The sequence below is a fragment of the Mesoplodon bidens genome, assembly GCF_964165515.1.
Source record: "Mesoplodon bidens genome assembly, chromosome: 3".
Lineage (NCBI taxonomy): Eukaryota > Metazoa > Chordata > Mammalia > Artiodactyla > Ziphiidae > Mesoplodon > Mesoplodon bidens.
In genome coordinates, this window is record NC_138178.1 from 33,510,951 (window position 1) to 33,523,974 (window position 13,024).

Sequence of the window (13,024 nt, forward strand, 5' to 3'; positions counted from 1 at the left end):
GCCCTCAGGATGAAAAAGGTTCTGGGAAAAGATACTTTGCCTCCAAAAGCTTTTAGTTGAATGGTGGGCCCTTCCCCTAATTAACACTGGCTTAGATTTCCTGGAATTGCCTCAAGTGTCATCTATACTATTTTCAAAATTATAAGCTTGATTTTCTTCACATTTCCAATGCATTTAATAGATGTCGTCTCAAAAATCTATCCCCTCTTCAGGCATACTTTAATATTTTTTTTAAATGGGGGAAAAAGCAGGATTCAGGTATAACTGTTCCATTTTTGATCAACAAATATTCTTTGATTTTATTGAGAAAGCAGTTAAGAACAACGTAAGATCTTTTGCTTTTGATTCCTGAATCCGATTCCTAATTACTGCATTAGGCTACAGGTAACAAAATACTCAACTACAGTTACATAAAGTGACTAATCATTCTCACAGAATAAGAAGCCGCCGAGATGAAGGCAAAGCTGGGCAGCTATTCAACGATGCCATGAAGGATCTAGAATTTTATCTTTCTTCTCCACCATCTTCAACTATGAAATTCACCCTCATAGTGGCAAGGTGGCTCCCATAGCTCTAATAATAATAATGCCTGCAACCCAAGTGGGAACCAAGGGAAAGGGCAAAGAAACATTCCAGATGAGTCTGGCTCTGTTAAGTGTTTCCAGAAGCTCTGCAAAACTTTCCACATAGAGACTATTAGCCAGAACTGTGTCCTGTGGCCATCGTCACAGCAGGGGAGGCCAGGTGACTGTGCATCTTAACTGGGAGCATTGTTACCCAGAACAAAACCTGAGCTCTGTTAATAAGAAAGATGGGGAGAATGCCACAACTCCTTAGACAGAGGACGTGTGTAGTCTATTCCTGCAGGGGGTTGTTGGCATGGGCTTTGGACTTCTGTGTCTTCCTCAAAGCCTGTCCTTCAATAATACTGCCCAAAACAGAAGGTACAGTCTTGATCTCTTGAAGCACTCACTAAATCACTCACTCATTCTTTACTTGATCAATTTAATAAATATTTACTGAGCATCTTCTTTTAGCTAGGCATGGAAGAAACAGTGGTGACCAAAATAGGTATGATCCTTGCCTTCACAGAGCATCCAGTCCTAAATTTAAAAAAAGAAAAGCAAAGCAAAAGTAAAACAGGGCACTCATTTTTTTTTTTTTTTTTTTTTTTCCCAATTTGGCTGTGCCACACGGCTTGCGGGATCTTAATTCCCCGACCAGGGATTGAACCAGGGCCCTGGCAGTGAAAGCACCGAGTCCTAACCAGTGGACGGCCAGGGAATTCCTGGGGAGTAATGTATCTTAGATTTCTCTTTTACCTTCCATCGAAACCACCATATTCAGTTTTGTTTTGTTTTTAAATTTTATTTATTTATTTATTTTTGGCTGTGTTGGGTCTTCGTTTCTGTGCGAGGGCTTTCTCTAGTTGCAGCAAGGGGGGGCCACTCTTCATGGCGGTGCGTGGGCCTCTCACTATCGTGGCCTCTCTTGTTGCGGAGCACAGTCTCCAGACGCGCAGGCTCAGTAATTGTGGCTCATGGGCCTAGTTGCTCCGCGGCATGTGGGATCTTCCCAGACCGGGGCATGAACCCGTGTCCCCTGCATTGGTAGGCAGATTCTCAACCACTGCGCCACCAGGGAAGCCCCATATTCAGTTTTGAAGCATAAATATCCTCCTCTTATGGTCAGTGAAAAATGGATCATTCTCCTCTACACTGCTGACACAATTGAGGCCATCTCGAGCCACTCAAAATCAAGCGGACTGATCTGGAAGAAAAGTTCAATGTGTAAAGGGCCAATATTAAGTAATAGAGACCAAGGCATTTAGCTACTTGGAATATCGTTTAGTTTACTGACCCAGACTGGCTTAGCAGGATGCAGAGTTAGTCTGAGCAGCAGACCGATGAACTTGTTGAGGGCAGGAGGGACTGTGTCTTAGCCACCTTTTCACTCTGCACATCAACTCAGTGACCGAATCATGGTAAGTAGCTAGTAAATACGTTTGCTGATCTAGACGCAAACTTACGTCTTTCTCTACTAAAATATAGGAAGAGCCAAAGAGACATTTATTTTTTATTATTTTTTTTTTTTTGCTGTACGTGGGCCTCTCACTGTTGTGGCCTCTCCCGTTGCGGAGCACAGGCTCCGGACGTGCAGGCTCAGCGGCCATGGCTCACAGGCCCAGCCGCTCTGCAGCATGTGGGATCCTCCTGGACCGGGGCACGAACCCGTGTCCCCCGCATCGGCAAGCAGATTCTCAACCACTGCGCCACCAGGGAAGCCCCAGGGAAGCCCCAGGGAAGCCCCCAAAGAGACATTCTTTAAGGTCAAAGTGAACAGCTAGTAATCCCCGACTTTTGCATTCTATAGGGCAAATTTATTCTTCCTGTGCTGCATGTTGAAGTTCTCCAACCAATATGCCAAGGCACGCTGCCACATTTGTTGTGGGTGTGAGAAGTGTGCAGATATTGAACCCCTTCTGTCTGGGGAGGCTGAGCCCCCCGGGTGGGAGGGGGCATTGTCTCAAGGGGCCACACAAACTTGACCATGACTGTATGTGGCATGGGCTGAGAACCATTTGGGAGCTCTATTCTATGGCACAGATGAAATTTTGGTTTTAGGTGAAACTTCATGAAGTGTGAATAACTTAAAAACAGACTTCAAATACATAGTTTGAACAGTCTTTGTCAACCAGATTTTTCTTTAGCCAAGTTTTTGAATAGTTCAAAAACATCTAAAAATCATTTTGGTGAAGACATGGTCTTTTGAAACCAGGTCCTGAAGGTTATTGAAATCAATATGGGCAATTTCATTTAAAAGAGGGTCTCAAATTAATATTCCCACAAACCTGAACCAACATACTCTCCAGGGAAATAAATGCTCTTCGTTTGTTTTTTTTAAACATCTTTATTGGAGTATAATTGCTTTACAATGGTGTGTTAGTTTCTGCTGTATAACAAAGTGAATCAGTTATACGTATACATATATGCCCATATCTCCTCCCTCTTGCATCTCCCTCCCACAATAAATGCTCTTTGAATCCACCTCTGTGTAGCCTTCCAAGAGGATGAAAATAAAAACCAGGCTTTTATTTATTTACTTATTTATTTATTGGTATTATACTCCGTGACACTCCACAAATCCTTTAGGGATGTAAAAAAACAAATATATGACTTTAAAATTTTCCTAACAATATTAACACTACTACCTCCAGGCCATCTGGAATATAAAGCCGGTCTCTTCCATCAGCTGCACGTTAGACACACCTACTTGGGACTCTCACTCTTTCATGAACTGCTATGCTATTCAAGTCCCATCAAAAGACATGAGGAGAGCAGTACTGGAGAAAGACTGACCAAGGGGCATGTTAAACACTTTTTCATTTCAGTTCCCCAAATTCTATTTTATTCTGGATAAGACTAGGGAGTAACACACTTGGCTATCACATTACCTTCCCAAAGAAATATCACCATGGAACCAGGATTCAAAACCATTTCCTTAGCTTTTACAGGGATTTGGGGGTTTTTTGTTTGTTTTGTTTTGTTTTGAATGCATGGGGAAAAGTGTTCTGAGTCTTCTGCCAATACTCTAATTAAATTGTAAGGTACTTGAGAGCAGGGACTGTCTTATCTTTATAGCTTCAGCACAAAAGTTCTAACATCTTAGGTGCTGTGAGCGTGAAAAACATTACATCAGTATATGCTGAATACAAGAAACAAAGTGCCCAAACAGTAGCAAGTTATAAAGCTTTTTAGAAAGGGAAACCTAATTTCCAGAAGATAAAATGTGGTTTGGGGTGAAACATCACCAAGTGCAAATAATGTTAAAATAAGACTTCAAATATTTAGTCTGAACAGGCTTTGCCAACCAAGTTTTCTTTAGCCCAAGTTTTTGGACAGTTTCAAAAACATTTAAAAACTATTAATATTTTAGTGAAGAAATAATCTTTTAAAAGCAGGTCCTAGGGCCTCCCTGGTGGCGCAGTGGTTGAGAGTCCGCCTGCCAATGCAGGGGATACGGGTTCGTGCCCCGGTCTGGGAGGATCCCATATGCCGCGGGGCAGCTGGGCCCGTGAGCCATGGCCGCTGGGCCTGCGCGTCCGGAGCCTGTGCCCCGCAACGGGAGAGGCCACAGCGGTGAGAGGCCCGCGTACCGCAAAAAAAAAAAAAAAAAAAAAAAAAAAAAAAAGCAGGTCCTGAAGGTTATAGAAATCAGTATGGGGACTTCCCTGGTGGTGCAGTGGTTAAGAATCTGCCTGCCAATGCAGGGGACACGGGTTCGATCCCTGGTCTGCGAAGATCCCACATGTAGCAGAGCAACTAAGCCTGCGCTCTAGAGCCCGTGAGCCACAACTACTGAGCCCGCGAGCCACAACTACTGAGCCTGTGTGCCGCAACTACGGAAGCCTGTGCGCCTAGAGCCCGTGCTCCGCAACAAGAGAAGCCACCACGATGAGAAGCCCGCGTACGGCATTGAAGAGTAGTCCCCGCTCACCACAACTAGAGAAAGCTCGTGTGCAGCAGTGAAGACCTAACACAGCCAAATAAAGAAAGAAAGAAAAAAGAAATCAGTATGGGTAAATTCATTTAGATGAAGGTGCTCAAAAATACACCTTCCACAAAAGCCACAACGATAGTTTAAATTCTCCTGGATGTCTGTGAGTTAAAACAACGGATCCAGAGTGGTGATGCTGGCAACCTCCTTGTGTTTAGCTGCCCTGCTGGCAGTCCAGGAAGGGTATCTCCTGTCAATTCCTGAAAGGGAATTTAGCTGCCAATTCAGGAGGAGAAAGGAAGGATAGAAGGCTCTGCGAAGTTGGCACTGGAGCTTACTCAGTCTCAAGGCACTGAGAGTAATATTTGGAGGGGGAAAAAAAATCACTTAAAGGTGCATGCCAAGATTACAATGGATTTAAATCATTATAAAATCTTTCCTGATTAAGACTATTAAAAATCCGGGACCCGAGAAACAAGCTTTGAGGAACTAGCACTGTAAAGGACGCCTAGCTGCTACTGGGATTAGAAATGACAACGGCCACGTGATATATTGCTAACTATACAGTGCGGCCCTGTTATAGTAGCTGACTTTTATAGATACAGGGATTTACTAAAGGCCCAGTCATGCCCCTAGGAAAGCAATACTGTGGCTACATATGCAGAAACAGCCTCCTGTAACAGGGAAATACAGCGATCGCCGCTCTGTCCTACACCACCGGTACCCTTTATGGTCCTGAGACTTCGGGAAGAGGCAGTTCAGAAAGCACCATGGACCCAAAGAGTCAAGTATTTCAGGTTCATTCCAACTCTCTTCCACTCGTTAAATTTTCAATAGATTCCCAAGAACCTCCATGCATGAGAAAACTTGGATTTGAGGAAGGGAATTCCAGGGGGAGGGGAGAGAGGGGAATGGTCCGATCGGGGAGGATACCCGCGCCACTTCCACTGTCCGGCCTGGGGATCGGCCCACCTGCCCCACGTGCCTAAGCCCGGGTGCCCCGCTCCTCCGGGTCCCTGCGCTCCCGGAGAGCCCCTGTCGGCCCCAGGTCGTGCTTCCCAGGGGGCTAAAGGAGCCGGCGCCTCCTCCAGGGCCCCCTCTGGGGATCTGCCCCCTTGCCCCCCACGCAGACACCTAAGCCGGGCGCCCCATGCTCCGGGCCCCGGTCCGTCCCGGGAAGGAGGACTCGCTTCCCAGGCCAGAGCAGGTGACCGCGCCCTCACACGCGGAGTCGGGGGAGGTGGCCGGGGAGCCCCGCCCAGATGCCGAGCCCTGCGCCGGGGCCCGGCAGGGGCGCGGGCTCTCGGTAACCCGGAAGTGGCGGCGGCGGGCGTGCGGGAGCGGGGGCCGGGGGGCGGTGCGCTCCAGCCGGCATGGCCGCCGCCGCCGCCGCCGCCCGCTTTGTGTGCCACGCGCGGGCCCCAGCCGCCCGCGCCTCGCCCGGCCCGCGGGGCCGCCGCTGACCCGCCCCGACTCTAAGCTCGGCGCCCGCCGGGCCGGCCCCGCCTCCCTCCTCCTGCACTTCCCCTCCCCCCGTCCTCCTGCCGCCGGGCGGGCGGGCAGCAGCCGCCCTCCGTGCTCTGCTCGCGCGCTCCTCGCCGCGCGCCCGCCCGCCCTCCCTCGCACCCGAGCCAGCCTGCCTGCCTGCCTGCCGTACCGGCGGCGGCGGGCTCGAGGCCGCCCCGATGCCCGAGCCAGGCCCCAGGATGAACGGCTTCTCGCTGGGCGAGCTGTGCTGGCTCTTCTGCTGCCCGCCCTGCCCAAGCCGCATCGCCGCCAAGCTGGCCTTCCTGCCGCCAGAGCCCACCTACACGGTGCTGGCGCCCGAGCAGCGCGGCCCCAGCGCCCCCGCCCCGGCCTCGGCGCCCGCCGCCGCCGCCGCCGCCGCGGCCCAGCCGGCGCCGCAGCAGCCTGAGGAGGGCGCGGGCTCGGGGCCCGGCGCGTGCAGCCTGCACCTGAGCGAGCGCGCCGACTGGCAGTACTCGCAGCGCGAGCTGGACGCCGTCGAGGTCTTCTTCTCGCGCACGGCCCGGGACAACCGGCTCGGCTGCATGTTCGTGCGCTGCGCGCCCTCCAGCCGCTACACGCTGCTCTTCTCGCACGGCAACGCCGTGGACCTCGGCCAGATGTGCAGCTTCTACATCGGCCTCGGCTCGCGCATCAACTGCAACATCTTCTCCTACGACTACTCGGGCTACGGCGTCAGCTCGGGCAAGCCCTCCGAGAAGAACCTCTACGCCGACATCGACGCCGCGTGGCAGGCGCTGCGCACCCGGTGAGCCCGGCGGCGGTCGCCAGGCCTGGCCTGCCACTGCGGGGAGGCGGGCTGGGGGTCCCCTGGGGGCCTCTGGGGCGGCCTGAGAGGAAAGGGGCCCCTCGTCCGGGGCTGTGGGCGAGCAGAGACCCCACCCCCCACCCCACCCGCCGCCCCGTGGCCGCCGTGGATTCTCTTTTCTTCTCGCTCCCTGGCTTTCTCTCACCCCCTCCAAAAACTCCTCCAGCCCTCGGTTTCCTGGAGAGTTCGGATTCGGAGGATTTTGCCTGCTTTGGCGCGCCCGGGTGCCCCCGATCCACCGGCTGGGTCTTTTGTGGTTCTGGTCACCGCAAGTGGCAACGTTGGGGTGCTTAAATACCGGGCAGAAACAGCTTGGTTCGCGTTTAGTTTGTGTGAGCTGGCAGCCAGAGGCTGGAGGTCCTCAGGCTGAAGTGACCTTGGGCAAGGCGCGCGAGTCTCATACCTCTGTTTCCTTCCTTGTAAAATCAGGGGGCGAGTCGGGAAGACTTCCCAAAGACGTTCCGGTTGTAAAGTGCTCGGCGGGGCCGTGTCTGGGCATCCGTGGAGGTAGCCGGAGGGTCGGGTGGTGTGAAGTTTGCCTCCTGGTGGGGCTGAGTAGCTGGCACTGCGGGCAGGGAGTTAGCTCGTGCCTGTGGGCCTGGCATCTTCCTCAGAGCCTCAGTAAAAACCCAGGATGAGTTGGAATCTTACGTTACAGGGTTTGGGGAATCTCTTGACCTTGAGTTAGCATTCACAGGAGAACTACAAAGTATTTTATCGAGGGAGGGCCTTTTATGTGCAAGGCAGAAATTGGGGGCGTGGTTTCGGGGCTAGACCTAGTAAGACCAGCAAACAAAACTTGAGTGTTAGTCCGAGTGAGGCAGAAGTCTGGTAAGTGGGCAAGTCGTGTCACCTGTTTGTGCTCCGGTTTGGGTATCTATGATTTTGCCCCAGCCACCTGGTAGCAGGGATGGTGAAAATACCTGAGATCATGTCTCCTGTGACATCCGATTGCTTCAGATGAGAGAGTCCCCAGAATAAGTGTAATTGGCACTGTTATGGCTATTGACACGTATAGTCTTTATCTAAAATGTGTTTGCTCGGCTCATACAGACTGCCAACATTAGTGATTTTTGTCTCCATTCCTGTTCATACATATGCTCATAAATTAACCCTGTGACTTTCTGGGAAAATGACTTTTCCAATAGGGAAGTACTTAGGATTTAATATGTTGCTTACTCACGTTCCCCTGAAGTCCTGAAGGAGTTCATTTGGATGATAGCTTTTTGAAAGTGGTTTAGGCAGAGATGGTACCATAGGCAGAGACACTGAGTCAGAATCTACAAGTTAAAAAGCCACCTGTTCCAGTAAAGGGTTTCAAAAGTATGTGTGTCACACACAATCAATAGATTGCTAGAATTTGCTGTTGGTAAAGGTATTAAAAATAAGGGTTGGCATTAGATCTTTTTAAAGTGAAACATTAAAATCCTACCTTGAGTAGGTTTTATGATAAAATTTCTGCAGAACACTGTTCCTGTATGTGCCTGTCTGGATTAGAATGAAATCCTTTCAGATATGCGTGTCTGGATTAGAATGAAATCCTTTCAGATGTAAGGCTAACCCTTTGCCCTGAATATGCAGGTGTGTCTGTGTTACAACATACGTGAGGCATAGTTATTTCCTGGAGACTTGTCATATTTAATTTAATTAAGGGCGTTGTTTTAGATAAGGTTAAACTTTGAATTATGTGCTGGTATAGCTTAACTTTGCCCAGGATTTATTTAATTTTATACCAGAACTCATGTCTAGATTGAGTTACTCACCTGTAAAATAGGTTAGAACTTAAAGGCTAAACGAGAATCTTAGGATTTGAAGAAACCTTTCACATCTTCTTGTCCTGTGCTTTTCAAACTTTTTTGGATTGTGACCCCACAATAAGAAACACATTTTACATCTAGATTAAGCGCACACATACACATCTGTGTCTATATATCAGACGCAAATGTCTCACAAACCAATATTTTTGCCTGTGGGCAATACACATGCAGACTATGTTCTTTTATTTTTAAATAAATTTATTTATTTTTGACTGCGTTGGGTCTTTGTTGCTGTGCGTGAGGTTTCTCTAGTTGCGGTGAGCGGGGGCTACTCTTTGTTGTGGTGCGTGGGCTTCTCATTGCGGGGGCTTCTCTTGTTGAGGAGCACAGGCTGTAGGCACGCGGGCTTCAGTAGTTGTGGTGTGCAGGCTCAGTAGCTGTGGTTCACGGGCTTAGTTGCTCCGCAGCATGTGAGATCTTCCCGGAGCAGGGTTCGAACCCATGTCCCCTGCATTGGCAGTCAGATTCTTAACCACTGCGCCACCAGGGAAGTCCCACTATGTTCTGTTTTATTTCATATTATTATTTTTTTTAAGAAGAAGAAAAAGAATGCTGGTTGTGAAGGACTAAGTTTATTTCCCATATCATTTATGGACACTGTCCTTGTGCACCCTCATTTGACAGGACTGGGGAAGAGCAGTAGGTCTCTTGACTGCTAGTTTAGTACTCTTTCCACACCATGCAGTCCTATTTATCAGATTTCTCTAGAGGTGCATTTACATGTCTCAGTTATTCTAATAGGCTAGGAGTACTTGACTCAGAAGCTAAGAAGTCCCTTAACCACCTCCTCTCTGCTCTCTGTAGTTTTTCTGCTCTAACCTTGCCTGGAAGATGCCCTCTTCTCTGCCTATGTACAGCTCCGTTCAGGTCATTGCCACGGCAGCAGGACCTCCCCCCCACCCCCCGCCCCATGTACCCATTGTTCCGCGGCTGCCTCAGATCCCGTTTTCCACCCCCAGCCTTCATGTCTTCCTTGGGGATCTTTCTCTTTTCTGATCTCCTGATGAGAAGAGATACTCAGAACACTGCTCCGAACACTGATTGGAGAGCCCACCCTATCCTAAATCATCTCCATCTCTGCACTCAGGTGTTATTCCTCCAGGAGGAATGTAAGGTGTGTGTGTCAGTGCTGTGCATCCCCCAAAGTACCCAGCCCAGTACTTGCCCTCCCTCCTCATACTCACACCCGGCCTTTTGTATATGCCCCTTTCCTATACCCTGAATTCTGTATCCTGTCTGGATCCTGGCTGGGTTCCGGGACCCTTGGTATTCCTGTGCACCTGGTACTCAGCTCCTTTACCTGCACTTATCACACTGTGTTGCTGTGTCCTGTTGTGTGACTGCATCCCACTAAGCTGAAAGTTCCTTGAGGGCAAGGACTCCCTGTCTTCTGTTTTCCCAACAACTGGCAAAGTGCCTTAAAATAAGAGACACTCATTAAATGTTTGTTTAATGGGTTGCACATATGGGTGCCCCATAAATAGATGGGATAGATTCAAATTTTCCTAATTTTCTTAGAGAGTTGCATCTATTTTACCTCTAGGGTTTGGTATCCATGGGCATAACTATAGGCATAGAAAGGGGTTACAATGTATTGGCTTGAGGTCTGATCCACTTTGTATCTATTATATACCCATGTTTGCAACATTGAAGTATCTGTATTGAACAGAAGAGTAACAGTAACCCTTTTGTGTTTCTCTTCATCCTTTCTCCATTACTATCTGTGCATGCTCTAGTGAGCTGCCCAGTCCTTGATGGAGGACTTCAAACACAAATACTACCTAGTATTTCCATGGGTAAAGGTAGCAAATTCCCTAAATGATGAGCAGTAGAGTGGGCCAGTAATCTAAAATAAGGGTTTGGGGAGGAAGTAAATTCGAAGGCAAAAAAGGTGGTCATTGCTATTTGGCCAATAGATGATTATTTTAAGCATCTGAAAAATGACTGAAAAGGGTGTAGAAGAGAGGTAGGATTTGAAAGAGCCAGGGAGAGCATGGACTCAGCATAGAAGAAGTAAGCTGGTGTTTTATTAGGTTCGTACAGCTGTAGCAAAGTACCATAGACTGGGTGGCTTAAAAGAAACAAAAATTTCTCAGTTCTGGAGGCTGGATGTCTGAGATCAGGGTGCCAGCATTGTCAGGCTCTGGTGAAAACCCTGTTTCTGGTTGCAGACTTCTCATCGTTTTCTCACATGGTGGAAGGGGCAAGGGAGCTTTCTTGGGCTGGTTTATAAGGGCACTAATCCCATTCATATGGGTTCCACCTTCATGACCTAGTCACCTTTCAAAAACCCCACCTCCTAATAACATCACCCTGTGGGTTAGGTTTCAACATATGGGACACGTGCATGCATGCACGTGTGCACGTGCACGCACGCACACACACACACACAAACACATTATTCAGCCTACTGGCGGTTGGTTTTATTTATTTTATTTTTTTTAATTAATTAATTTATTTTTTGGCTGCATTGGTTGCTGTGCGCAGGCTTTCTCTAGTTGCGGCGAGCGGGGGCTACTCTTCATTGTGATGCGCAGGTTTCTCATTGCAGTGGCTTCTCTTGTTGCAGTTGCAGAGCACAGGCTATAGGTGCACGGGCTTCAGTAGTTGTGGCACGTAGGCTTAGTACTTGTAGCTTGTGGGCTCTAGAGTAGTTATGGTGCACAACTTAGTGGCTTAGTTGCTCCGTGGCATGTGGGATCTTCCCGTACCAGGGCTAGAACCCGTGTCCCCTGCATTGGCAGGCGGATTCTTAACCCCTGTGCCACCAGGGAAGCCCCTCGGCGGTTGGTTTTAGAACAGAGAGAGACAGCTGAGAATCTAAACATGGTGGAGGCCTTGAAGGTTAGGGCATGTTTTACATTTGAGTTACTAATACACCTTATAAGCATGTTGTGAATCCAAGCAATTGAGGGAATGAATTGGAATCACTTAGAAATATTTGTAGAAAGGACACTGTGAAAATCAGTATAGCCTTATCGGAGAGTAGTGTTGTAATTTGAGCTGGTGTGATTAATTTGTGCAGTAAAGGCTGCCTGTTGGTTAAGGTGGAATTAAGTAGGCGGATTAAGCCTCCTCAGCACACATCCTTCAGGGGTCTTCTCGGAGGTGAGCTGATTTAGGCTGCAGAATTGGGACCTGTGATTCAAGAGGGAGTGAATCAAGCTGATTTGAAGGTGTGAACCCAAACAAGCAAATAACCCAGAGAATGAGGTGTCAGTTAGACAGAGAGAGTTTTGGCTGGAACATTTTAATCTAGAGAAACAGGAGAGTAGAGGCATTTACGATTCAATATATTATTAGTGTTTCCCATCAGCATTGACAGAAGTTGTTTTGTGCAAAGACTGTGCACGGGAGAGGCATTTGGTAACACTGGCAGAGAAACTGACCTAATCAGAGAAAGCAAATGCAGAGAGAGGAAGGTAAATAAGAACTTTCAGGGAATTCCCTGGCCGTCTCTTGGTTAGGACTCTGCGCTTTCATTGCCAGGACTGGGGTTCGATCCCTGATCAGGGAACTAAGATGTAAGATCCCGCAAGCCGAGAGGCTGGGGTTAAAAAAAGAACTTTAAATGCCTAGGTACAAAAGGCAAGTTACAAGAGACTTACTATTTCTTTCACTCATTCATTCTTTCAACTAATAAACCATTAACCATTGAACACATATATTGATACTGTGATTGTACCAGACCCTAAGGTTTGCTTGAGTATCGTTAATCTCAAACTGTTTCTTTTTTTTGTGAAAGGTTGGACTAAATTTTAGAGGCGTTTTGAATATGTTGCCATGTGTTGCTCTTTTATAACTTTTGCATCTGTGATTCATAGGGTCCATAATTGGAAAATCCCTAAGTCATGGGAAGGCTGTGGTGGATATCCTCAGGTAGTGAGAGCCTTGAAAAGCACCTTCTTCTGTTGGTTGTGAATGTTGTTTACAGTATGACTCGGGATGGATTTCTCCTGGGAGCAGCAAAACAGTTACTACTTTCCTGAGATTGTTGAATTTAATGAACTAACTTCTTTATTCTCAGTTTTCTCAGAGGGAATTAATTCTACGGTGCCATTAAAGGAAGAATGCTCATGATTTCTTCCTGAGTTTGACTGATTAGTGACCAGGAAAACAGAATGTGTTATAAATAATGTGTTATGTGAATGCACAACGATCTTTCTAGAATGGAAATAGAATATCAGCTTGCAGTTCAAGGCAGTCAGTGTGAAAATATCCCATTAGGAAGAACGCACCTCCTAAGAAGAGACCATTTGAAACTGACATAGGTGAAGTGTGTTTTGGGGGTTCACTTAGAGCCTTTTCTTTAATGTCCCCACTGCCCTTCTCCAGTGCCCTCGGCCTGTACCTGGTTCTTCAGGCTGCCCTCGCC

The 13,024-nt window shown here is 48.1% G+C and overlaps 1 protein-coding gene across 1 annotated transcript in view; it reads left to right on the plus strand.

The window, feature by feature from the left end:
• The first annotated feature begins 4,529 nt into the window (after nucleotides 1-4,529).
• ABHD17C (abhydrolase domain containing 17C, depalmitoylase) overlaps nucleotides 4,530-13,024 on the plus strand; it is a 57,900-nt gene continuing 49,405 nt past the window's right edge. Inside the window, 3 exon segments of the mRNA XM_081227319.1 lie at nucleotides 4,530-6,331; nucleotides 6,333-6,388; nucleotides 6,391-6,772. Of these exon segments, the coding sequence (XP_081083445.1) occupies nucleotides 6,183-6,331; nucleotides 6,333-6,388; nucleotides 6,391-6,772 (587 nt within the window). The 5' untranslated portion in view covers nucleotides 4,530-6,182.